The sequence below is a fragment of the Oncorhynchus nerka genome, linkage group LG10 (genome assembly GCF_034236695.1).
Source record: "Oncorhynchus nerka isolate Pitt River linkage group LG10, Oner_Uvic_2.0, whole genome shotgun sequence".
NCBI classification, from domain to species: Eukaryota; Metazoa; Chordata; class Actinopteri; order Salmoniformes; family Salmonidae; genus Oncorhynchus; species Oncorhynchus nerka.
This window is the reverse complement of record NC_088405.1, coordinates 49345167-49372450: the sequence shown is the minus strand read 5'-3', so window position 1 is coordinate 49372450 and position 27284 is coordinate 49345167. Positions and strand designations below refer to the sequence as shown.

Sequence of the window (27284 nt, the reverse complement as noted above, 5' to 3'; positions counted from 1 at the left end):
GCTTGAGGTGATGATCCGTCATCCACACTGATATGTCTGCCAGACATGCAGAGATGCGATCGCCACCTGGTCGTCAGAAGGGGAAAGGAGAAGATTAATTGTGTGTCGTCTGCATAGCAATGATAGGAGAGACCATGTGAGGTTATGACAGAGCCAAGTGACTTGGTGTATAGCGAGAATAGGAGAGGGCCTAGAACAGAGCCCTGGGGACACCAGTGGTGAGAGCACGTGGTGAGGAGACGGATTCTCGCCACGCCACCTGGTAGGAATGACCTGTCAGGTAGGACGCAATCCAAGCGTGGGCCGCGCCGGAGATGCCCAACTCGGAGAGGGTGGAGAGGAGGAACTGATGGTTCACAGTATCGAAGGCAGCCGATAGGTCTAGAAGGATGAGAGCAGAGGAGAGAGTTAGCTTTAGCAGTGCGGAGCGCCTCCGTGATACAGAGAAGAGCAGTCTCAGTTGAATGACTAGTCTTGAAACCTGACTGATTTGGATCAAGAAGGTCATTCTGAGAGAGATAGCGGGAGAGCTGGCCAAGGACGGCACGTTCAAGAGTTTTGGAGAGAAAAGAAAGAAGGGATACTGGTCTGTAGTTGTTGACATCGGAGGGATCGAGTGTAGGTTTTTCAGAAGGGGTGCAACTCTCGCTCTCTTGAAGACGGGAGGGACGTAGCCAGCGGTCAGGGATGAGTTGATGAGCGAGGTGAGGTAAGGGAGAAGGTCACGGAGATGGTCTGGAGAAGAGAGGAGGGGATAGGGTCAAGCGGGCAGGTTGTTGGGCGGCCGGCCGTCACAAGACGCGAGATGTCATCTGGAGAGAGAGGGGAGAAAGAGGTCAGAGCACAGGGTAGGGCAGTGTGAGCAGAACCAGCGGTGTCGTTTGACTTAGCAAGCGAGGATCGGATGTCGTCGACCTTCTTTTCAAAATGGTTGACGAAGTCATCTGCAGAGAGGGAGGAGGGGGAGGGGGGAGGATTCAAGAGGGAGGAGAAGGTGGCAAAGAGCTTCCTAGGGTTAGAGGCAGATGCTTGGAATTTAGAGTGGTAGAAAGTGGCTTTAGCAGCAGAGACAGAGGAGGAAAATGTAGAGAGGAGGGAGTGAAAGGATGCCAGGTCTGCAGGGAGGCGAGTTTTCCTCCATTTCCGCTCGGCTGCCCGGAGCCCTGTTCTGTGAGCTCGCAATGAGTCGTCGAGCCACGGAGCGGGAGGGGAGGACCGGCCGGCCTGGAGGATAGGGGACATAGAGAGTCAAAGGATGCAGAAAGGGAGGAGAGGAGGGTTGAGGAGGCAGAATCAGGAGATAGGTTGGAGAAGGTTTGAGCAGAGGGAAGAGATGATAGGATGGAAGAGGAGAGAGTAGCGGGGGGAGAGAGCGAAGGTTGGGACGGCGCGATACCATCCAGTAGGGGCAGTGTGGGAAGTGTTGGATGAGAGCGAGAGGGAAAAGGATACAAGGTAGTGGTCGGAGACTTGGAGGAGTTGCAATGAGGTTAGTGGAGGAACAGCATCTAGTAAAGATGAGGTCAAGCGTATTGCCTGCCTTGTGAGTAGGGGGAAGGTGAGAGGGTGAGGTCAAAGAGGAGAGGAGTGGAAAGAAGGAGGCAGAGAGGAATGAGTCAAAGGTAGACGTGGGGAGGTTAAAGTCGCCCAGAACTGTGAGAGGTGAGCCGTCCTCAGGAAAGGAGCTTATCAAGGCATCAAGCTCATTGATGAACTCTCGAGGGAACCTGGAGGGCGATAAATGATAAGGATGTTAAGCTTGAAAGGGCTGGTAACTGTGACAGCATGGAATTCAAAGGAGGCGATAGACAGATGGGTAAGGGAGAAAGAGAATGACCACTTGGGAGAGATGAGGATCCCGGTGCCACCACCCCGCTGACCAGAAGCTCTCGGGGTGTGCGAGGCACGTGGGCGGACGAAGAGAGAGCAGTAGGAGTAGCGGTGTTGTCTGTGGTGATCCATGTTTCCGTCAGAGCCAAGAAGTCGAGGACTGGAGGGAGACATAGGCTGAGATGAACTCTGCCTTGTTGGCCGCAGATCGGCAGTTCCAGAGGCTACCGGAGACCTGGAACTCCACGTGGGTCGTGCGCGCTGGGACCACCAGATTAGGGTGGCTGCGGCCATGCGGTGTGGAGCGTTTGTATGGTCTGTGCAGAGGGAGAGAACAGGGATAGACAGACACATAGTTGACAGGCTAGAGAAGAGGCTACGCTAATGCAGAGGAGATTGGAATGACAAGTGGACTACACGTCTCGAATGTTCAGAAAGTTAAGCTTACGTAGCAAGAATCTAATTGACTAAAATGATTAAAATGATAGAGTACTGCTGGGGTAGGCTAGCTGCGTTGTTGACACTACCTAATCAAGTCGTACCGTTGAGTGTGAAGTTTCTACAATGCTGCTTATCGGGAGCTAGCTGGCTAGCTAGCAGTGTTGGTTACGTTACGTTGCGTTAGGAGAACGACAATAGCTGGCTAGCTAACCTAGAAAATCGCTCTAGACTACACAATTATCTTTGAAACAAAGACGGCTATGTAGCTAGCTATGTAGCTAGCTACGATCAAACAAATCACACCGTTGGGACTGTAATGAAATTAAGTGAAAAAGTGATACTACCTGTGGAGCGACGGAATGCGACCGGAATGCGAAAGTTCTATTCAGTAGACGTTGGCTGGCTATTGGCTAGCTAGGAGTGTCTCCTACGTTAAGGACGACAAAATAGCTGGCTAGCTAACCTCGGTGAATTAAGATAATCACTCTAAGACTACACACTCTAAACTACACAGTTATCTTGGATACGAAGACAGCAAAGACAACTATGTAGCTATCTAATACTACACTAATCAAGTCGTTCGGTTGAGTGTGATAGTTACTACAGTGCTACGGTAGCCGGTGAACGTATGCTAGCTGGCTAGCTGCTAGGCAGATAGGAGGGCGACGAAATACGATAATAACGCAATTATCACTCTAAGACTCCACACTCTAAGCTACACAATTATCTTGGATACGAAGACAGCAAAGACAACTATGTAGCTAGCTATGTAGCTAGCTAACACTACACTAATCAAGACGTACAGTTGAGTGTGATAGTACTACAGTGCTACGGTAGACGGTGAACGTGTTGGGGAGATAGGAGACGACAGATAGGAGACGACGAAATACGATAATTACGCAATTATCTTTGATACAACGACGACTATGTAGCTAGCTAAGAGGAAATTGCTAAGATTAGACAAATCAGACCGTTGTACTATAATGAAATGTAATGAAAAAGTTATACAACCTGCAGACCGAAGCGCGGTCTGGCCACCTGGCCAGACAACCTGGGATATTGTTACATAGACTGACCAGATAAGTACATGTGAAACTATGATCTCTTAATGATGTCACTTGTTCAATCCACTTCAATCTGTGTAGATGAAGGGGAGGAGACAGGTTAAAGAATCATTTTTAATACTTGAGACAAGTGAGACACGGATTGTGTATGTGTGCCATTCAATGGGTGAATGGGTAAGGAATCATCCTTATAATCCTTACCCAAAGGCATTTAAGTGCCTTTGAACGGGGTATGGTAGTAGGTGCATGATGCACCGGTTTGTGTCAAGAACTGCAACGCTGCTGGGTTTTTCATGGGTGTATCAAGAATGGTCCACCACCCAAAGGACATCCAGCCAACTTGACAAAACATTGGGAAGCATTGGAGTCAACATGGACCAGCAACCATGTGGAACACTTTCGAATTGAGGCTGGTCTGAGGACAAAAGTAGGGGTGCAACTCAAGGTGTTCATAATGTTTGGTATACTCAGCGTATGCCAGTTGTGTATAACCTCCAACATCCAGTTGTTGGGGACTTGGCAGAGGATGCAGCCATCTGTTGCCCCCCTCTCTGGGTTGGGCCAATAGGAGACACTCTCTTTTGTGGAGCTGAGTGGGCAGTGGAGAGGGGTTAAGGAGGAACACACTTGTCAGCTAGGGCCATTCCAGAATCCCCTGGATCTGGTCTCTATGGAGTATCTGTGGCCTTTGTTGATTCCATTAACATTCCACAAGCCACACTTACCATTGCTACAAGCTGGAGGAAGCAGCATTGAATGATAGAAGTGAGGAGCCCACTGCACAGGCACATTTCCTTTCCTCTCACCAGAGTTTAGATCTCGTTCTATATAAGTGTGGATGAAAACCTCAGTCTTAATTGTAGGATGAAAGAAAGCATTCTTCTTCCTCCACCACTAAGCCCTCATGTGGCCTGCCTGTCTGTCTACCACACTGTCTGTCTATCACGTTGTCTCGCACTGTCTGTCAGTCTAGTGTCCGCCTTCCCTCTCTCCATCTCTCATCCGTCTGGCTGAGTGCCCAGTCCAGCAGGCTGTGTGCTACATTACCGTTTCAAAGTGACATATTGGCGCTCTTGTCAGGATTTACAGTTGAGATAACAAGCCCAGCTTGAGCGTAAAGAGGATCTTTGAACCGGAAGACACAATGCCTCTGCTGTGGAGAACAGGTCTATACACGTGAATACAGCTGACCTCCGTAGAGATGTCTTGCCATGTTTTGTTTTTGTTTGATTCTGCGTCAGCTTTCTTTCAGGGCCATGATACTTGGTCCAATTATGCAGATGAAAAACATGGAACGTCTTGAAGAAATCCATGACTGACACCTTAGCATTTAGAGTTGTCTATGTATGTCATGGTGTAAAGGAGCATGACCTGGATACGTACAGTAGATGTTTCTGAGGGAAAACATTTCAAAGGGAAAGCGTGTCAGGGCACACACAGACAAAGTGTTGAGTGTGACTCTATCTAAATGCAATGTTAAAGTGACGGGCGGGAATGAAAAAGAGGAGTTGGGTCTTGATAGTTCCCTCCGGTCCCGTCTGTAGTTACAGTATGCGTTGTGATCTCAGCCACCTGGCTTGGCCAGTCCCTGCAGGAGTTGCGGTCTCCAAATGGAAAACCGCAGTGTGGAGTGGATGTTAGTCAAGAGAGTTCAGAGTGGAGGCAATACATGTGAGATTTGACCCGATGATTCGGGACAGTTTAATGTGTGTGCATGCGTCAGTGGCGTACAGCAGTTTTGCGGTTCGCCCAGCATCTGAGCTTTTCTTATTATTCAACACATTTTTCCATGGAGCAAAGAGAAAATGTTTTAACGTTAATTTCCTGCAATTCAACACATTATAATGGTTGAGGAAAATGTCCAGTTTTATAACTATTATTCTACATGTTTTGCAATGAGGCAGAGATAACTTAGCCCTGTTTGGGGCCCCCAGATGCCAGAAGCTTCTGGGGCCCCCAGAAGTCCCCGTCTTAGGTCAGTTAGGATCACCACTTTATTTTAAGAATGTGAAATGTCAGAATAATAGTAGAGAGAATAATATATTTCAGCATTTAGTTCTTTCATCACATTCCCAGTGGGTCAGAAGTTTACATACACTCAATTTGTATTTGATAGCATTGCCTTTAAAATGTTTACCTTGGGTCAAACGTTTCGGGTAGTCTCCCACAAGCTTCCCACAATAAGTTGGGTGAATTTTGGCCCATTCCTCCCTACAGAGCTGGTGTAACTTAGTCAGGTTTGTAGGCCTCCTTGCCCGAGCACACTTTTTCAGTTCTGCCCACAAATTTTCTATAGGATTGAGGTCAGGGCGTTATGATGGCCACTCCAATACCATTTTGCCACAACTTCAAAGGTATGCTTGGGGTCATTCTCCATTTGGAGGACCCATTTGCAATCAAGCGTTAACTTCCTGACTGATGTCTTGAGATGTTGTTCAATATATCCACATAATTTTCACTCCTCATGAAGCCATCTATTTTGTGAAGTGCACCAGTCCCTCCTGCAGCAAAGAATCCCCACAACATGATGCTGCCACCTCCGTGTTTCACGGTTGAGATGGTGTTTTTCGGCTTGCAAGCCTCCTCCTTTTTCCTCTAAACATAACGATGGTCATTATGGCCAAACAGTTATATTTTTGTTTCATCAGACCAGAGTACATTTCTCCAAAAGGTACGACCTTTGTCCCCATGTGCAGTTGCAAACCGTAGTCTGCCTTTTTTAATGGCTGTTTTGGAGCAGTGACTTCTTCCTTGCTGAGTGGCCTTTCAGGTTATGTTGATGCAGGACTCGTTTTACTGTGGATATAGATACTTTTGTACCTGTTTCCTCCAGCATCTTCACAAGGTCCTTTGCTGTTGTTCTGGGATTGATTTACACTTTTCACACCCAAGTACATTCATCTGGGGCGGCAGGGTAGCCTAGTGGTTAGAGCATTGGACTAGTAACCAAAAGTTTGCAAGTTCAAAGCCCCAAGCTGACAAGGTACAAAAATCTGTTGTTCTGCCCTTGAACAGGCAGTTAACCCACTGTTCCTAGGCCGTCATTGAAAATAAGAATTTGTTCTTAACTGACTTGCCTAGTAAAATGAAGGTAAAATAAAAAATCTCTAGGAGACAGAACGCATCTCCTTGCATACTATTGTTTGTGCAGATGAATGTGGTACCTTCAGGCATTTGGAAATTGTTCCCAAGGATGAACCAGACTTGTGGAGGTCTACAATTAGTTTAGTTTTGCGGTCTTGGCTGATTTCTTCTGAATTAACCATGATGTCAAGCAAAGAGGCACTGAGTTTGAAGGTAGGCCTTGAAATTCATCCACAGCTACACCTCCAATTGACTCAAATGATGTCAATTAGCCTATCAGAAATTTCTAAAGCCATGGCATCATTTTCTGGAGTTTTCCAAGCTGTTTAAAGGCACAGTCAACTTAATGTAAGTAAACTTCTGACCCACTGGAATTGTGATACAGTGAATTCTAAATGAAATAATCTGTCTGTAAACAATTGTTGGAAAAATTACTTGTGTCATGCACAAAGTAGATGTCCTAACCAACTTGCCAAAACTATAGTTTGTTAACAAAACATTTGTGGAGTGGTTGAAAAAACGAGTTTTAATGACTCTAACCTAAGTGTATGTAAACTTCCGACTTCAACTGTATATCACAGGAGGTTGGTGGCACCTTAAATACGGAGGACAGGTTTGTGGTAATGGCTGGAGCGTAATAAGTGGAATGATATCAATGTGTTTGACGCTGTTCTCCACTGTTATATATGATGGGATGTATAGACATTATGGATAGACATTATGGACAGTATATGGATAGAATATGTAGTATATCTGAAGAATACGCAGGATAGAATAGTATATGTATAGCAGTAGTTGAATGGGCTATGACTTGACTAGAATACAGTATATGCATATGAAGTGGGTAAAACAGTATGTAAACGTTATTCAAATGACCAGTGTTCCAGTGACCAGTGTTCCATGTCTATGTACATAGGCAGCAGCATCTAAGGTGCAGGGTTGAGTAACCAGGTGGTAGCCGGCTAGTGACAGTTCACGGCAGGGTACTTGGCGGAGGCCAGCTAGTGATGACTATTTAACAGTCTGATGGCCTTGAGAATGAAGCTGTTTTTCTGTCTCTGATACTTCATCCAAAGTGTAATTAATAACTTTACCATGCTCTAAGGGATATTCAGTGTTAGCTTCTTTTTTTACCCATCTTCCAATAGGTGCCCTTCTTTGCGAGGCAATGGAAAACCTCCCAGGTCTTTGTGGTTGAATCTGTGTTTGAAATTCACTTCTCGACTGAGGGACCTTACAGATAATTGTATGTGTGGGGTACAGAGATGAGGCAGTCGTTCAAAAATGGTGTACTTTTTCCATATTTTGTTACGTTACAGCCTTATTCTAAAATGTATAAAATAAAATAAAATCCCCCCTATCAATCTACACACAATACCCCATAATGACAAAGTGAAAACAGGTGTTTTATTATTTTTGCAAATGTATTCAAAATTAAAACAGAAATACCTTATTTACATACGTATTCAGACCCTTTGCTATGAGACTCAAAATTGAGCTCAGGTGCATCCTGTTTCCATTGGTCATCCTTGAGATGTTTCTACAACGTGATTGGAGTCCAGCTGTGGTAAATTCAATTGATTGGACATGATTTGGAAAGGCACACACCTGTCTATATAAGATCCCACAGTTGACAGTGCATGTCAGAGCAAAAACCAAGCCATGAGGTCGAACGAATTGACCGCAGAGCTCTGAGACAGGATTGTGTCGAGGCACAGATCTGGGGACGTGTACCAAAACATTACTGCAGCATTTAAGGTCCCCAAGAACGCAGAGGCGTCCACCATTTTTAAATGGCAGATGTTTTGAACCACCAAGACTTTTCCTAGAGCTGGCCGCCCGGCCAAAGTGAGCAATTGTGGGGGAGAGGGGCCTTGGTCAGGGAGGTGACCAAAAACCTGATGGTCACTCTGACAGAGCTCCAGAGTTCCTCTGTGAAGATGGCAGAACCTCCCAGAAGGACAACCATCTCTGCAGAATTCCACCAATCAGGCTGATGGAAGCCACTCCTCAGTAAAAGGCACATGACAGCCCGCTTGGAGTTTGCCTAAAGCCACCTAAAGGACTCTCAGACAATGAGAAACAAGATTACTTGGTCCGATGAAACCAAGATTGAACTCTTTAGCCTGAATGCCATGCGTCACGTCTTGAGGAAACCAGGCACCATTCCAACGGTGAAGAGTGGTGGTGGCAGAATGCTGTGGGGCTGTTTTTCAGTGGCAGAGACTGGGAGACTAGTCAGGTTCAAGGGAAATATGAACGGAGCAAAGTACAGAGAGATACTGAATGAAAACCTGCTCCGGAGCGCTCAGGACCTCAGACTGTGGTGAAGGTTTACCTTCCAACAGGACAACGACCATAAGCACTCAGCCAACACATTCTCTCAATGTCCTTGAGTGGCCCAGCCAGAGCCCAGACTTGAACCCGATCGAACATTTCTGGAGAGACCTGAAAATAGCTGTGCTGCGACTCTCCCCTTTAACCCGACAGAGCTTGAATGGATCTGCAGAAAAGAATGGGAGAAACTCCCCGAATATAGGTGTGCCAAGCTTGTAGCATCATACCTAAGAAGACTTGAGGCTGTAATCGCTGCCAACGGTGCTTCAACAAAGTACTGAGTAAAACTACTGAATACTTTTTTAAATGTAATATTTCAGTTTTTATTTTTTTAAATAAATTTGCAAACATTTCTAAAAAACTGTTTTTGGTTTGTCATTATAGGGTATTGTATGTAGATTGATGAGGAAAGAAAAAAACATTTTGGAATAAGGCTGTAACGTAACAAAATGTGGAAAAAGTCAAGGGGTTTGAATACTTTTCGAAAGCACTTTATATGACCTCTGGAGTCATATACAGTATGTTACTATACAGCCACTGCATTCCAATTGAGGCACTTATCAGTGACCAAATATGCCATATTAAAGACATATACGGGATGACAGGGATGTGAGTGCAAAGGGCTACAGGGCTGAAGTTATTACAATGGCTCGTCCATTCATATCAACTGTATAATAGTACTATTGTCAACCCTATAAAACCTTCCATTACCTCTTAGAGATGTGCTTAGCTGCAGCATACAGTATCTGTAATTGCACACAAAGCTGTCCATTTTGAGAGCTAAGGTAGTGCTCAGGTGCTTCCACTCCTGTTCAGACTGACAGACAGACAGACAGACAGCTGTCTGGTTCTTAATGGCAAGGCAGCATGGCAAAGTCAGCCTGAGTGAGAGCTCTGCTCTGCCTGCCTCTTATTTGGAACATGTCAGGCAGGCTATGTTCTCCTCTCCCTTCTCCCTATAGACATGACTACCTCAGTATTAATTCATTTTCCTGCCCCCTCTCTCCCTACCTCTTCTCCCCTGACTTCTCAGCTTTTGTCTCTGGTTTGAAAATAGTTCAAACCTGCCCTTCTCAGTTAAATGGAATTAGCTCTCATCTTTACTTGGAATTGTTTATTTATTTTTGACTGAATCAAAAAGTGAAGTCCCCTGTACCCAAGATAAGTTTGTTGTCTTATTGGAAATGTTTTGTTGTTTTAGGCCTGTTCTATGGCCTGGTATATTGCCGTCCCTGAAAATACGCATGCAGGCACTCAGAGTCAAACACACACACATACACACTGAACAGTGATTCGTGAACACTGCAGTTATGGTATGCGCAGACGGACTGCCTCAGAGACAGGAGTTAACCTCTGACTGCTGCTGTTGCCGTGGCTTCCTTATTAGAGCCTTTTGAACAACGGGTCTCCCGGGCGACCAATCTCGATTCGATATAGGCCGATAGTTTTTATATTTTCTGGGTCAAGGTTTGGCTTTCTCAAGAGAGGCTTTATTACTGCCACTTTTAGTGAGTTTGGTACACATCCGGTGGATAGAGAGCCATTTATTATGTTCAACATAGGAGGGCCAAGCACAGGAAGCAGCTCTTTCAGTAGTTTAGTTGGAATAGGGTCCAGTATGCAGCTTGAAGGTTTAGAGGCCATTACTCTTTTCATGAATGTGCCAAGAGATATAGGATTAAAAAACTCGAATGTCTCCCTTGATACTAGGTCCTGGCAGTGTTGTGCAGACTCAGGACAGCTGAGCATTGGAAAAATATGCAGATTTAAAAGAGGAGTCTGTAATTTGCTTTCTTATGATCATGATATTTTCGTCAAAGAAGTTCATGAATTTATCACTGCTGAAGTGAAAGCCATCCTCTCTTGGGGAATGCTTTTTAGTTAGCTTTGCGACAGTATCAAAAATACATTTTGGATTGTTCTGGAAGAATAGGATGATTGAGCAGCAGTGAGGGCTCATCGATGTTGTACGGTACTGTCTTTGCAAGCTAGTTGGAAGACTTACAGTTTGGTGGAGCGCCATTTCCGTTCCAATGTTCTGTAAAGCTTGCTTCAGGGCTCAGGTATTTTCTGTATACCAGGAAGCTAATTTCTTATGACAAATGTTTTTTTGTTTTTAGGGGTCAGACTGCATCTAGGGTATTACGCAAGGTTAAATCTAGTTCCTCAGTTAGGTGGTGAACCAATTTTTGTACTCCGACGTCCTTGGGTAGGTGGAGGGAGTCTGGAAGGGCATCTAGGAATCTTTGGGTTGTCTGGGGAATTTATAGCACAGATTTTTATGATCCTTGGTTGGGGTCTAAGCAGATTATTTGTTGTGATTGCAAACGTAATAAATTGGTGGTCCGATAGTCCAGGATTATGTGAAAAAACATTAAGATCCATAATATTTATTCCACAGGACAAAACTAGGTCCAGAGTATTACTGTGACAGTGAGTAGGTCCGGAGACATGTTGGACAAATCCCACTGAGTCGATGATGGCTCCGAAAGCCTTTTGGAGTGGGTCTGTGGACCCTTCCATGTGAATATTAAAGTCACCAAAAATGTGAATATTATCTGCCACGACTACAAGGTCCGATAGGAATTCAGGGAACTCAGTGAGGAACACTGTATATGGCCCAGGAGGCCTGTAAACAGTAGCTATAAAAAGTGATTGAGTAGGCTGCAGAAATTTCATTACTATCGAAGCTCAAAAGATGAAAACGCAGTCATCTTTTGGGGGGAAATTGATATTTGATATCGTAAATGTTTGCAACACTTCCGCAGGATGCGTGGGGGATATGGTCACTAGTGTAACCAGGAGGAGAGGCCTCATTTAACACAGTAAATTCATTAGGCTTAAGCCATGTTTCAGTCAGGCCAATCACATCAAGATTATGATCAGTGATTAGTTAATTAACTGTAACTGCCTTGGAAGTGAGGGATCTAACAATAAATAGCCCTATTTTGAGATGTGAGATATCACAATCTCTTTCAATAATGACAGGAATGGAGGAGGTCTTTATTCCAGTGAGATTGCTAAGGCGAACACCGCCATGTTTAGTTTTGCCCAACCTAGGTCGATGCACAGACATGGTCTCAATGGGGATAGCTGAGCTGACTACACTGACTGTGCTAGTGGCAGACCACTAAGCTGGATGGCTAACAGCATGCTGCCTGGCCTGCACCCTATCTCATTGTGGAGCTAGGGGAGTTAGAGCCCTGTCTATGTTTGGAGATAAGATGAAAGCAACCCTCCAGCTAGGATGGAGTCCGTCACTCCACAGCAGGCCAGGCTTGGTCCTGTTTGTGGGTGAGTCCCAGAAAGAGGGCCAATTATCGACAAATTCTATCTTTTGGGAGGGGCAGAAAACAGTTTTCAACCAGCGATTGAGTTGTGAGACTGCTGTAGAGCTGATCCCTCCCCCTAACTAGGAGGGGGACAGAGACAATTACTCGATGCCGACATCTTTCTAGCTGATTTACACGCTGAAGCTATGTTGCTCTTGGTGACCTCTGACTGTTTCATCCTGAAATGTGTAATTTAGCAAAGGGTCCACCAAATTTCTCCTATTTGTCTGCGTCTTCAGTCCAGAGTGCATTGTATGGTGCTGTTGCGAATGTCAGACTCCACTCTGCGAGGCACATCGATCTACAGGTTCAACATGGTGAGATTGTAGACTTCTTAAATTGATAGTGTAGTTTGTTTAGTCGATTTTACAGCTAACTAGCTACTTCACATGCTGATATTGACTTTGGTATTAATATTTCCAGATTGCAAAAATTCTGATGGGTCGTCTAATTTCAGTTTATGTGACAAAACAAGCAAGTATAGTGTAGAGAATCATTGTACCATCTAAACCTCTGTGAAATATATTTTCCATAACCAAAAATATTGTATTTTCAGTTGTTTTTGAAGCTGGTGTACAAAACCAAAAGTAAAAGATGCTTTAAAATGGGATGCATTGAAATAGTGCACACAGAACAAATCTACCACTTCTTAGACTTGATTTCAATGAGAATGACAGATTTATAACTCATATTTCTTTGTGAATTTAATCAGGTCGCCCAAAATGTTATAATGTATATTGCAGCTATAACACGGTAAATTATAGGAATTTGTGGTTTTGGGTGGATTTTTACTTTAACGAGGCAGCAGGCCTGACTCTGAGCAGGAAACCCAGACATGACAGGGCTTCTCAGGCTCTCTCAGGCTCTGCTCTCCCATTTCAGTCTTGGCAGGCCAGGCATGCTCTGGAGTCTCTCAGGCTCAGAAAAGCCAGAGTCTCACAATTACATTGGAGCTGGATCCCATCACATCTTCAATAAGCTGCTGCACTTCCGCATAGTTTATGCTGACTTATCAATCATTGCTCCTGTCGAGGTTTACAATTTGTATGCCAATTTACAGCTACATATCTATTGTGCCCTGGACTCAGGTGGTGAAAATACCAGAGTTGTGGACCACTGATCCAAATGTCTTGACACTGTATACCTTTTTTCAGACTGTAAAGCTGGTGACAGAGTGATATCATTGTGATTGTTAGGTGAAGTTCATCCTTCAAATGTTAGTTTGAGATTTTCTAGCCCAAATGGCCATGTGCTTTGTTGTTGAAGACAGCGTTTGATTTCAGATTTGGGAGTTTGGATGTCTTCACAAACCCCAGTCTTGCATCATTGTTTAATCAAAAATAACTAGACTTAGTTTATTCGTTTTACAAGTGGCTGCAATAACAGATAGCCATCCCTGAGATACGTGGAAGAATCGGAATTATTGCTTTTAAGACTTCTGTCTTCTGAACATTGAGGTGTGTGCTTCTTTCCTCCGGCCCAGGGTAGAATCTTTGCTGTTAGCTCCTTTAATCCCTAGCATGACTTTAATTAGCTGTTAGAGTTCTAGATTTCCTGAGATGAGGTGAGCAACTGCCTTTCTGAGGTGAGGATGTTGTGTGTTTAGCCCTGCAGCATCCTAAAGCAGATTACGTTTGACTTCACAGTGGCTCAGAGAGTTGGCAATCGAGGTGTATCCGCTGGTGTCGATTTATGCTGCGTCCAGACCTTTCTTTGGTAATTAAACCTCGGGAGGATGTGACAGCTCCTTATGTAAAATTTCCCAGGAGGCTGTGGCTAAACGGCCGCATCAGCGGCCACGCTCTAACTCTGCGGTCATGGGGGAGAGAGAGGAGCAGTTCACATTCACCGCCCCTTGACTTCACATTCACGAAGACTTGGCTTGGGGGGCACTTGGCTTGGGTTGTCACGCCACATTTAGGCTGTCTGCATTTATGGAAACATTAGTACTTTTTTTTTTTTTTTTTGCTGTTTAGGGCCCCATATTGATCAACTAATTTCCCTTTCAGTCTCATGTCAGTTCTACTTGTCAATGCTGTCCTCTCTTCTGGCTGATCTTCAAAGTGGTTGAGATATTGATTATTGTGTATTTCCCATTCTCAAAGTTATTCTCAAAGTGTTATTTAAAGCTGCAATAGGTAACTTTTTGGGCGACCCAACCAAATTCACAAAGAAATGTGAGTTATAGATCTGTCATTCTCATTGAAAGCAAGTCTATAAAGTGGTAGATATATTCTATGTGTGCTATTTCTATGCTTCCCATTCTTAAGCTTAGTTGTTTTGCGTATTTTACTTTTGGATTGGTACACCAGCTTCAAACAGCTGATAATACAATATTTTAGATTATGGAAAATATATTTCACAGCGGTTTAGATGGTACAATGATTCTCTACACTATGTTTGCTTGTTTTATCACATCAACTGAAATTAAGCGAACTATTAGAATTTTTGCAACCAGGAAATGGTGATTTTTCTCCATAAGACACCTTTAAAAGTTAATTTTTCATGTTAGAAGATTGTGATTGTAGAATTCAAACCCGCCCTTCTCATCTCTCTCTCCCTCAGGCAGGAATGATCCGTACGGGGAAGGAGGAGTTCTTCATCGAGCCCCTGGTGCGTGGAGGGGGCCTGATGGTAGAGGAGGAGGAGAGAGGAGACGGACGACATCACATTGTTTATCGCTCCTCTGCCATTAAGAGGCCCCCTGTCAATCAAACAGCAGACTCTCACCCCCGAGGTAAAAGGAACTTCAGATACACCTTTACAGACTCCATATGATTTTCCTGACTGTCAGGAGACATGATAAAATTCCTTCATGAGGTCATCGTCATTTGTGACTTTAGAGTGCCAAATGCAGATAAGCTACTCTGTCAGATTATTGTCCTTCATTTTGAAATGTGAAACAGTTATGAAAGACTTGTCTCCTAGACATTCCATTTGTATCCCTTTTAGGAGATGTTGAAATGACAGTAAACTTTGCTTTTATTGTGCAGAGAGAAAACAAATGTATCCCTCTCCATGTCCTCCAAGTTCTCCTGGTCCAGCCTGATGAACATTATGGATGCTATCCAGAGAAAGCATCTTATTCCACATTTGTTTATTCCGATGTTTTGTTGGTGTTTCCTGATTTCTATAAATCTCATTTTTAATTTAGTTCACTGTGTACATAACCTGTCATGACTCCACATGTAAATACGCAAACGCGTGCAGTCTCTGGGATGCCTCTACTAAGCCAATCTTACTGGAGGATAGTTCAACGCCCTTGTTTGACAAAGCAAAGGCGACTAAACTCGATTGAACCAAATGTGCAACTTTTTTTTATTTTCTCCCTATCGTGTACAGCCATTCGACTTACCAAAATTGTGACAAAGCATTCTCACTGGATGGGAAATGTACAGTAATAAAGTTCTAAAAGGGATTCACATGTCACTTCAGTTCCAACAACGGAGCTCAGCCTGGAGATATTGGGAGGCTAGACTTGCTTCTCAGTCACTTCAAATTTGTAGTTTCTTTGTCTGAGTAGTTCTACTGTCTACTCTATAAGACGATACAAAAGGCAGATGTATTCCGGTTGAATTGTTACACACAAATTCTCATCACACAAATGCACACATTCTCTCACAATGTATATAAATGTAAAGAACACCAATACACACACGTACATTACAAACAAAATGGTATGAACTTCTAAATGGGGGAACTGGTGGAGATACAGGAGAACACCCTCACGATGGACTTTGGTGACGTCAGCTGGAATGTGTGGATCGGATTTAAAGCTCAGATGTAGTCTCACAAATCCATCAGTGGCGTTTCGGTAGCAGCCAACTCCTATGTGGCAGGGCTGAGTGCTGATGGGATATTAGCCTACAGTCAACTTATGTCCTCCAGTGGAGGAGAGCATGGTTGACCTAGAGCAGACTCTAGATGGACCTTGTAGCTCAAGAGAATGATAAGGACATTGAGTAAAAATAAACATTAAGGGCACTATTCAATCAGATCAGCTTTAGCCGACATCTGCATATCGGTTATTTTGGCAGTGTCAGAAGTGGAACTGCGTTTGAACTGTCAAATGATTATACCTAAAGCGGACATTGCCATTGGCTGCACGGGGTCACATTAACAGAAATCCCATGCAGCCTTGTTTACAAGTTGGAACAGTGGAATATGAGATTGAATCTACGCCTCCATTAGGATGATAGAAACCCTCATTATTTAGTTGAATGAAATTTCAATTTGAGCATAATTATTTCTATATAGCCTGCACTTCCTCATTCAGAACTTCCAACACAAGAGGGGTGGGCTTCGTGACAATGATCGCAAGAACAGATGCTCACCAATTTGACAGCTTCAAAGCAGTTCCACCTCCGACACCATCAAGCATCCGCTATAAGGGTGTTTGCTATCGCAGGTTAAATGCTTATTGAATTTAGGCCTAAAAGTTTGTTCCTAATAAAAAATAAATGAAAGGAAACAGGCAAATTTTATTTGAAGTGTTACATTTTGCGACATAACTATCTTGAGGAGCCAATGTCCAAGGATTTTTACAATTCGATTGTGTTTCTCATTTTGTGGGAAGCCTTCCCTTTTACATCATGCGCATGGATTTCACTAACTAATCAATTATTATTTTCCATCACCTCAAATGAATGTAATCTATTTTAAGGCAGACTGAAACATTTGTAAACATCATTTCATAATCACTTACAAAAACAATGACAACATTTCTCAGTATTCAATCAGATCTGAGGAAGAGGTCCTGTTTAAGGCAGAGGGATTCACCTTTGACTTTCCATATAGCAGTGGTCCTTCCATAGACTATCTCTGAATTGGTTATCATTGCGTATCTCTGCATACCATTACTCTGTAGACTGCTGTGGTGATCCAAGCCGTCTAACTCGAGTGCATTGTCTGACATCAGGTGGCGTCACTCCTACAGTTGAAGTCGGAAGTTTACATACACTTAGGTTGGAGTCATTAAAACTCATTTTTCAACCACCCCACAAATTTCTTGTTAACAAACTATAGTTTTGGCAAGTTGGTTAGGACATCTACTTTGCGCATGACACAAGTAATTTTTAACAATTGTTTACAGACAGATTATTTAACTTATAATTCACTATATCACAATTCCAGTGGGTCAGAAGTTTACATACACTAAGTTGACTGTGCCTTTAAACAGCTTGGAAAATTATATGTTTTTAGAAGCTTCTGATAGGCTAATTGACATCATTTGAGTCAATTGGAGGTGCATTTCAAGGCCTACCTTCAAACTCAGTGCCTCTTTGCTTGACATCATGGGACATTCTAAAGAAATCAGCCAAGACCTCCACAAGTCTGCTTCATCCTTGGGAGCAATTTCCAAATGCCTGAAGGTACCACATTTATCTGTACAGGTGCACGGTGTTTCCTCCGACACATTGGTGCGGCTGGCTTCCGGGTTGGATGTACGCTGTGTTAAGAAGCAGTGCGGCTTGGTTGGGTTGTGTATCGGAGGACGCATGACTTTCAACCTTCGTCTCTCCCGAGCCCGTATGGGAGTTGTAGCGATGAGACAAGATAGTAGCTACTAAACAATTGGATACCACGAAATTGGGGAGAAAAAGGGGTAAAATAAATAAATAAATAAATAAATAAACACCATGGTACCACACAGCCGTCATGTCATACCGCTCAGGAAGGAGACGAGTTCTGTTTCCTAGAGATGAACGTACTTTGGTGCGAAAAGTGCAAATCAATCCCAGAACAACAGCAAAGGACCTTGTGAAAATGCTGGAGGAAACCGGTACAAAAGTATCTATAGCCAGAGTAACATAGCCTGAAAGGCCGCTCAGCAAGGAAGAAGCCACTGCTCCACACCCGCCATAAAAAAGCCAGACATAATGTTATGTTTGGAGGAAAAAGGGGGAGGCTTGCAAGCCAAAGAATACCTTCCCAACTGTGAAGCACGGGGGTGGCAGCATCATGTTGTGGGGGTGCTTTGCTGCAAGAGGGACTGGTGCACTTCACAAAATAGATGGCTTTATTGTGGATTTATTGAAGCAACGTCTCAAAACATCCGTCAGGAAGTTAAAGCTTGGTCGCAAATGGGTCTTCCAAATGGACAATGACCCCAAGCATGCTTACAAAGTCAAAGAATAGGAGTGGCCATCACAAAGCCCTGACCTCAATCCCATATAAAATGTGTGGCCAGAACTGAAAAAGCATGTGCGAGCAAGGAGGCCTACAAAACTGACTCAGTTACACCAGCTCTGTAAGGAGGAATAAGCCAAAATTCACCCGACTTATTGTGGGAAGCTTGTGGAAGGCTACCTGAAACGTGTGACCCAAGTTATCCGAATTAAAGGCAATGCTACCGAATACTAATTGAGTGTATGTAAACTTCTGACCCACTGGGAATGTGATGAAAGTAAATAAAGTAAATAAATAATTCTCTTTACTATTATTCTGACATTTCACATTCTTTAAAATAATGTGATGATCCTAACTGACCTAAAACAGGGAATTTTTACTCGGATTAAATGTCAAGAATTGTGAAAAACTGAGTTTGAACGTATTTGGCTAAGGTATATGTAAACTTCCGACTTCAACTGTATCTGATACAAGACAATGACTTGAGTTAGCTCATTCATGGCAAGAGTAGGTGAACTACTTCTGAGGATTTGGTCATGTTATCCTGTAATAGCCATGCAGCAGTGAGGGATTTTGAATGGGTCAAAGAAGTGCTGCTGTATATCCTGGTCACCCTTAATACCCTGTTACCCTATAAACACATAGTCATGCCTAATACTAGAGGTGGCTGAAACCTTGCATTACATCTACGTACTGTGTGTGTAGCTAAGAGTACACATGTGTACTTGTGTTTGTACGTGTGTCAATGTGTATGTGCATGCTTGCCTGGTTTGACCTGCATGTGTGTGTCTGTGTGTCTGTATGTCTGTGTGTCTGTGTGTCTGTGTTTCACCACCGCGCATGTTTTTCATTGAAAGTCATCCCCTAAAATAAAAACATTCCGTTTGTTTTTTGACAAATGTTGAACGGTGAACATGTTTTTCTTTACAGGCGATTTCGTAGACACTACAGACGTCCCTGGTTCTCTCTGTCTGTACAAAGTGCTGTGCTGTCTTAAATGTTCTGACTACATCTTGTTTATTCGTTTGGGTTTTGTATACTGCGTCACATAACAGATTTCCTTTATTTCACTGCAGCATACATTTTTTTTATTTGGCTGTGATGTCAGTGTTCCAATCTCATCTGAGTGGAGGCGTTATCCCCTGAATGTGGAGCTAGGCTGGGTGTGATGCGGCGGATCAGTTGAGTGACAGAGGGGGGACCTAGGGTAACCCAGGGAAGGTTTAGGATTCTAAACACATCTGGATGGGATTTGGCTGCAGGCAGCAATGGAAAGGAGAAGGAAAGTGTGACCTCAGACGGATGCTGTGTTTTAAGATCCGCTCAGGTAGAACAACATCAAGAATCACTTCATCTTGCGAAGACATGTGATCTCGATACGCTTTTCCCTTGCACCCGAATCCTTTCTCTTCACATTCAGATTGAAAGCAGCTGAGCCAGCATACCTCATGAGACCACCCTCATCCAGGGTGACTTTTGTGGTGGGTGTACTATTTAGATTTTGCATTGTCACTGAAATGTTCCCAGAGGCCCCTAAGGCTAGGTATCTGCCTCAAGTGCACAACCTCACAGTCCCACCTGGGGTTACAGCTAACAGCATTATAACTGCACCAGCCACCATGCTATTTATACTTGAAGTATAGACTCTTGTCCCGTATGACTCAGTTGGTAGAGCATGGCACTTGCAATGCTAGGGTTGTGGGTACAATTCCCACAAGGGACCAGTATGAACAAATCTACAAATGTATGCACTGCACTTACTAATCCCGAGGGATAAGAGCGTCTGCTAAATGACTTATATGAAGTAGCCTAGACACTCCAATAGAAAACACCTGTGGTTGATTCCTTTCTATTCAACCATTTTATAATTTGAAAGCGCTATCATGTCTCAATTCACACTTTCTCATCAGTGTGTAATATGAGGGGTCCTTGAGGATTGCTACTGGGAAGCCCAGTATTAAAGCTCACCAGCATTGACACACAGTATCTATCAACACTAATGAGGAATCAATGTCCACAGTCAGTATCGAAACCCAAAGCACGTGACCCACCCGCCCCTGTATCAGTCTATTTATAGTCATTGGCAGAGAACATTGTTGTTCTTCGAAGGCTTTACCCTTGAAATATGATGACTTAGTTTTTTAGCTCAGGGTGCCTGTGTTGGAACGTGCTGAGTTATGTTTTGATGGGCTGGAATGGACACGGGGCCCGGGTGTGAGCTGACGGTAACCTGAGCAACGGGTGGTTTCGTCCCCTGTTCCCATGCTTCACTTCCCAAGCTGCTTGGATTGCCAGGTTTGCTCCATCTATTCCAATGCTTCGATCAAGAGTTCACCTGCAAAAGAGTCCATGAAGACAGAACTCATGCCATTGTTTTACGGTAGGAAAGTCCTGGAAGTGCGTACACAAAGACACAATGCTTTAAGATGCACTATTGTAATATCGAGGAGCAATGATATCATTTTAAAGAGAAATATTAAATTAATTTTTAGCGTGGAATGTATTACCTTTTTCTTCACCCTTAATATTATCTTTCACATTTTATAAATCTAGATACATTTTCTACATATGTTTGGCCAGAGATTTAAAAAATGGTATAAAAATGATTACAGTGATCTAATGTGTCTCCTCCAGTTTCCCTATTAGAAGTTCTCCGGTTTATTCATGAGATTCACTGCCTATAGCATATGAGGTCTTGTTGGTGGCCAGGCAGCGGTACGGCTGTTCCAGCTCTCTGTCCTCTAACCACCCTGTCTTTCTATGAATCAGCCATACATCTGCTCCTGTAATGAACCTGAGGAGATTGTTTATTGAGAAGAAGACATCATTAATGATCAAATAAATAGGTTTAAAACTTGAAAGGGGAGCTTTCTAAAAGAAATATGACTGGCCTTGTGTGAACCCTTTTAGCTTGTTATTAGGCTTTATATGTCTTTTCTGAGCCAATTTGTCATAATTCAAGAGCACCCCTGTCATCATCCAGGCTCTATTTAAAATCTTCTGGATTTAGACATGCTTTTTGTGCAATTGAAATTGTATTGGCAACTGCAGTACAGTAGTGCATCATTGTTTCCCCTATTGTTGCCACCGCTGTAAAAACGATGATGTCATTTTTAAAATATATATATATATGTGACTCACCGTCTCGATTTGGTCTTATGTAGTAAAATTAGAAATCGTGTTTTTTTTTACATTGGATAAAAGTAGAGACTCAGAGCTAGAAAATGGTATATCATACACTACAGTTGAGGAACAATATGAAAGTAATTCTGCTTTGAAAGTTGATACACTTGTAACTCCACTTTTTAGAAAATGGCCCTTACTGGAAAGGGAATGGGAAAGGGGGATACCTAGTCCGTTGTACAACTGAATGCCTTCAACTGAAATGTGTCTTCCGCATTTAACCCTACCCCTCTGAATCAGAGAGGTGCGGGGGGCTGCCTTAATCAACATCCACTTCAGACTGGAGAGCTCTTATTTGTCTACACCCATTTAGCATCGTTCACACCCTATTAAGCCTAGACCCAGGATTCAAATGTGAGGCCACGTGCTAAACAGTGAGTATGGTAGTGAGTGTACTAAACAAACAATGTTGTACTAAACAACCAAAGATTTCAAGACTAAAGGCTGGTTTATACTACGTCTATCGACATGACTGTTTACAGTTGTCGCAGTGACATCATGAACATTCTATAGTCGTTCACCATCAAAATTGTCGTAATGAAAAAGTAGCTATAAACACAAAAACGACAGGCTCCATGAACATCAGCAGCCTGGTGGTCCTCAATAGCATAACTGGTGTATTTAAAAAAAGAATAAACTAATCTGTTAAAAAATATATTTAGTATATGTCAATCTAGCGAACCAGGCAACTAAAAGCAACTTTCTAAATAATGTTTTGGTTTGTTTCTAGCTTGTTAGCTAACTAGTTAAAGTTAAGTTAGCTGGCTAGCCAGTTCAAATAATGACCAAATCATATAGCTGACAATGTCTTAACTTAAGCTAATTTGTAATCATTATTACAGGAAAATAAACTCACAACAAGATTGAGTTAATGGCGAGCTAATTACAGAAAATATCTTACGGTTGTGAGTGTGACAAAATAAAAGCAGGGCATTCTACCAGAGAATTTTAGAACAGGTGCAGGTCATGTTGTTCTTCACATTACCGTCTCTAGTAAACACACGCTATATCAAATAAAATCTAAGTTTGTCACATGAACAGGATACAGAAGGTGTAAACAGTACAGTGAAATGGTTACTTGCATAGTGAAAGTCTTTTGTTTAGACATGAAGCTAGCTAGCTAAACAATGAACTATAAATCCAACTCCTAACGGTACTACCCTGCATAAATCTACAGGTAGCTAAAGCTAACCACCAACTAGGTTTAATGTTAGCTAACTAGCTAACATTAGGCTATAACTATCAATGAAAACAATAGTATTAATACAAAGATCATATTCGTAACATTAGCTAGCGAACCAGCCTTTAACTTTTAATGAAAACAACTTTCTGACAGAATTAGAAACATATAATAAGTGAAAATGTAGCTAGCTAGACTCTCTTGCTCGTATACATGTGGATGAACGCTTCTCCCTCTCTGCCACGAATGCCATGGTTGTCCTTAGTTTGAAGACGTATTCCGAAGAAGGGTGTTTTATACAACAGCCTTCTGTGTTCTCTTTTCGACTCCCTCCACATTTGCAATCAAATGCCTCAATTTTCTCCATCTCCTTAGCTATCATTCTCTGCTTCCACCGGGCATTCCACTGAATTTCAAAACTCGGTCGTCTTCGTGATATCTTTAAAAAAAAAACTGCGATACAAAGAATTACCGAAACATACTTTATGTTATAGACAGAAGCGTAATACATGACAGACCAATCCGAACTCATCTCTCGGCATGTCCATTATCGGCATGTCCCATCCATTATCTCAGCCAATCATGGCTAGCGGTAGCGGGAAGGTTCCTGGCTTTTTCTGTGGCTAAACCAACTAGGTTCATAATTGAACAACTTTATACATTTTTACAGATGGCATACAAGTTTGTTATTAAGGCACATGAAAATTAATATGTTCCAGAATGTTTACGTTCAAATTTCTCCCCTGTGAGGTAGTGACACATGACATATGACTAGTTTCCTATGCACTACTGTTCAAAGGTTTGGGGTCACTTAGAAATGTCCTTGTTTTGAAAGAAAATCACATTATTTTTCCATTAAAATAACTGATTGATAAGAAATACAGTGTAGACATTGTTAATGTTGTAAATGACTATTGTAGCTGGAAATAGCAGATTTTTTATGGAATATCTACATAGGCGTACAGAGGCCCGTTATCAGCAACCATCACCTCCTGTGTTCCAATTTACACGTTGTGTTAGCTAATCCAAGTTTATCATTTAAAAGGCTAATTGATCATTAGAAAACCATTTTGCAGGGCCTCCCGGGTGGCGCAGTGGTTAAGGAGCTGTGCCATCAGAGTCCCTGGGTTCGCGCCCAGGCTCTGTCGTAACCGGCCGCGACCGGGAGGTCCGTGGGGCGACGCACAATTGGCCTAGTGTCGCCCTGGTTAGGGAGGGCTTGGTTGGTAGGGGTGTCCTTGTCTCATCGCGCACCAGTGACTCCTGTGGCGGGCTGGGTGCAGTGCGCGCTAGCCAAGGTGGCCAGGTGCACGGTGTTTCCTCTGGCGCATTGGTGCGGCTGGCTTCCGGGTTGGATGCGCACTGTGTTAAGAAGCAGTGCGGCTTGGATCGGAGGACGCATGACTTTCAACCTTCGTCTCTCCCGAGCCCGTACGGGAGTTGTAGCGATGAGACAAGATAGTAGCTACTACAACAATTGGATACCATGAAATTGGGGAGAAAAAGGGGTAAAATAAAAAAAAGAAAATAAAAAAAAAGAAAACCATTTTGCAATTATGTTAGCACAGCTGAAAAGTGATGTGGTGATTAAATAAGCAATAAAACTGGCCTTCTTTAGACTAGTTGAGTATCAGGAGCATCAGCATTTGTGGGTTCCATTACAGTCTCCAAATGGCCAGAAACAAATAGCTTTTTTTTAACTCGTCAGTCTATTCTTGTTCTGAGAAATGAAGGCTATTCCATGCTAGCAATTGCCAAGAAACTGAAGATCTCGTACAACGCTGGGATGTGCTTTTAAATGGATAGCAGTTGATGCAATGACTGAAAGTCTATGAGAACAGCTAGCATGTCATTGTGCTAACACTATTATGAAGATATACAGTGCATTCGGAAAGTATTCAGACTCTTTTACCTTTTCCACATTTTGTTACGTTACAGCCTTATTATAAAATTGATTAAATAAAAATGTTTCCTCATCATTCTACACACAATAGCCCATAATGACAAAGCGAAAACTCCCCAGTAAAAGGCACATGACAGCCGGCTTGGAGTTTGCCAAAAGGCATCTAAAGGCTCTCAGACCATGAGAAACAAAAATCTCTGGTCTGATTTAACCAAGATTGAATTCCTCTCTGCAGATCCTCTCAAGATGGTTGGATGCTGCACAGCTATTTTCAAGTCTCTAGAGAGATGTTGTATCGGGTTCAAGTCCGGGCTCTGGCTTGGCCACTCAAGGACATTCAGAGACTTGTCCCGAAGCCACTCCTGTGTTGTCTTGGCTGTGTGCTTAGGGTCTTTGTCCTGTTGGAAGGTGAACCTTTGCTTTTCATTTCACCAATCGATAGAGAGAAGTTATTCTCAGGAGCAAACCCAAGATTTTGCAATTGTCTTAACGAATCTCTCTCTTTCAAACCTGTTCTCTGGCAGGACGGAGATGTGTGTGTAAACAGTCGAGAGGATTATACTTTTTAACAAGCTGTCAGATCAACCTATCTTACCACAAGACTTTGAAATGGCATAGAAAAGGTTATGCACTGTGAATCAGCTCATGAGTTTAAATTCAAATTGAATTGGCCACACCCCACAGGATGTAGAATTTGAGTTTGACTGACAGGAAGTAGAATTCTATTCAGTACAATTCAAAGAAATTCCACTCAGTCATATGCTGCATGCATTCACATGCTATTGTAATTATCTGACATTCCTTGTTACGACTGGGATGTTTCACTTGAACGAGTTGCAAAGTTGTGACGTTTCACCCTTGACCTTGTAACTTTTTAAACAAAAGATGACAACAAATCCGTTTTGGACAACTACAACCTTATCAATATGGAGAATGTAGCTAGTTTGACAATATAGACAAATTAGCTAACTTTATTGAGCTAGCTATAATCTTATTGGATGAAGAATAGTTTCTGACTTCAAAAGCACTTGAACACAATCATGTTGGATTTATGACTTCCCACTTTCCAGTTTTCCATTTCCCACGAGCATATGAAGCCAGCAATAGAGCATGAGAGTTTCATTGAATCTGACAGGTCACACTTTCAGATATGAAAGAATACATCACTTTTCTCAGGAAACAATGTTCATATACTGTACTCTTTTAACCATAGTGCTTAGAATAGCCTATTATATTTACACCAACCGTTGAATTTGTTTGGCTTCTTTTTGAAGGCCTCGGGGTCAAAGTGAGGGTTAAACTAATGCATTCTGGGAAATTTAGCATTTTTCCACACTGAAGAACATTTTTGTGATTAATGAAATATAATAACTTAGCATTTTTGCATATAGGTTTTGTTTTCCATGATCATTTATTTTCAAATCAATTGTTTCAACAATATTTCCTATACAGGTATATGTGAACTCAGTAAAAAAAAGAAACGTCCTCTCACTGTCTACTGCGTTTATTTTCAGCAAACTTAATGTGTGAATATTTGTATGAACATAACAAGATTCAACAACTGAGACATAAACTGAACAAGTTCCACAGACATGTGACTACTAGAAATGGAATAATGTGTTCCTGAACAAAAAGGGGGTCCAAATCAAAGTAACAGTCAGTATCTGGTGTGGTCACCAGCTGCATTAAGTACTGCAGTGCATCTCCTCCTCATGGATGGCACCAGATTTGCCAGTTCTTGCTGTGAGATGTTACCCCACTCTTCCAAAAAGGCACCTGCAAGTTCCCGGACATTTCTGGGGGGAATGGCCCTAGCACTCACCCTCCGATCCAACAGGTCCCAGACGTGCTCAATGGGATTGAGATCCGAGCTCTTCGCTGACCATGGCAGAACACTGACATTCCTGTATTGCAGGAAATCACGCACAGAATGAGCAGTATGGCTGGTGGCATTGTCATGCTGGAGGGTCATATCAGGATGAGCCTGCAGCAAGGGTACCACATGAGGGAGGAGGATGTCTTCCCTGTAACGCACAGCGTTGAGATTTCCTACAATGACAACAAGCTCAGTCCGTTGATGCTGTGACACACTGCCCCAGACCATGACGGACCCTCCACCTCCATTCGATCCCGCTCCTGAGTACAGGCCTCTGTATAATGCTCATTCCTTCGACGATAAACACGAATCCAACCATCACCCCTGGTGAGAAAAAAACGCGACTCGTCAGTGAAGAGGACTTTTTGCCAGTCCTGTCTGGTCCAGCGACGGTGGGTTTGTGATCATAGGCGACAATGTTGCCGATGATGTCTGGTGAGGACCTGCCTTACAACAGGCCTACAAGCCCTCAGTCCAGCCTCTCTCAGCCTATTGCGGACAGTCTGAGCACTGATGGAGGGATTGTGCTTTCCTGGTGTAACTCGGGCAGTTGTTGTTGCTATCCTGTACCTGTCCCGCAGGTGTGATGTTTGTATGTACCAATCCTGTGCAGGTGCTGTTACACGTGGTCTGCCACTGCGAGGATGATCAGCTGTCCGTCCTGTCTCCCTGTAGTGCTGTCTTAGGCATCTCACAGTACGGACATTGCAATTTATTGCCCTGGCCACATCTGCAGTCCTCATGCCTCCTTGCAGCATGTCTAAGGCACGTTCACGCAGATGAGCAGGGACCCTGGGCATCTTTCTTTTGGTGTTTTTCAGAGTCAGTAGAAAGGCCTCTGTAGTGTCCTATGTTTTCATAACTGTGACCCTAATTGACTACGATCTGTAAGCTGTTAGTGTCTTAACGACCGTTTCACAGGTGC

The 27284-nt window shown here is 43.1% G+C and overlaps 1 protein-coding gene across 2 annotated transcripts in view; it reads left to right on the top strand.

The window, feature by feature from the left end:
* The window catches only part of LOC115135444 (A disintegrin and metalloproteinase with thrombospondin motifs 2-like), a 54546-nt gene that overhangs the window by 7974 nt on the left and 19288 nt on the right, over positions 1-27284 (top strand). The window contains exon 3 of one of the 2 annotated variants that reach the window (XM_029670137.2): positions 14654-14825. In XM_029670137.2, the coding sequence (XP_029525997.1) occupies positions 14654-14825 (172 nt within the window). Of the gene's footprint in view, positions 1-14653; positions 14826-14868; positions 20598-27284 lie in introns of those variants that run through there. The other variant, XM_029670138.2, reaches the window with a different exon arrangement.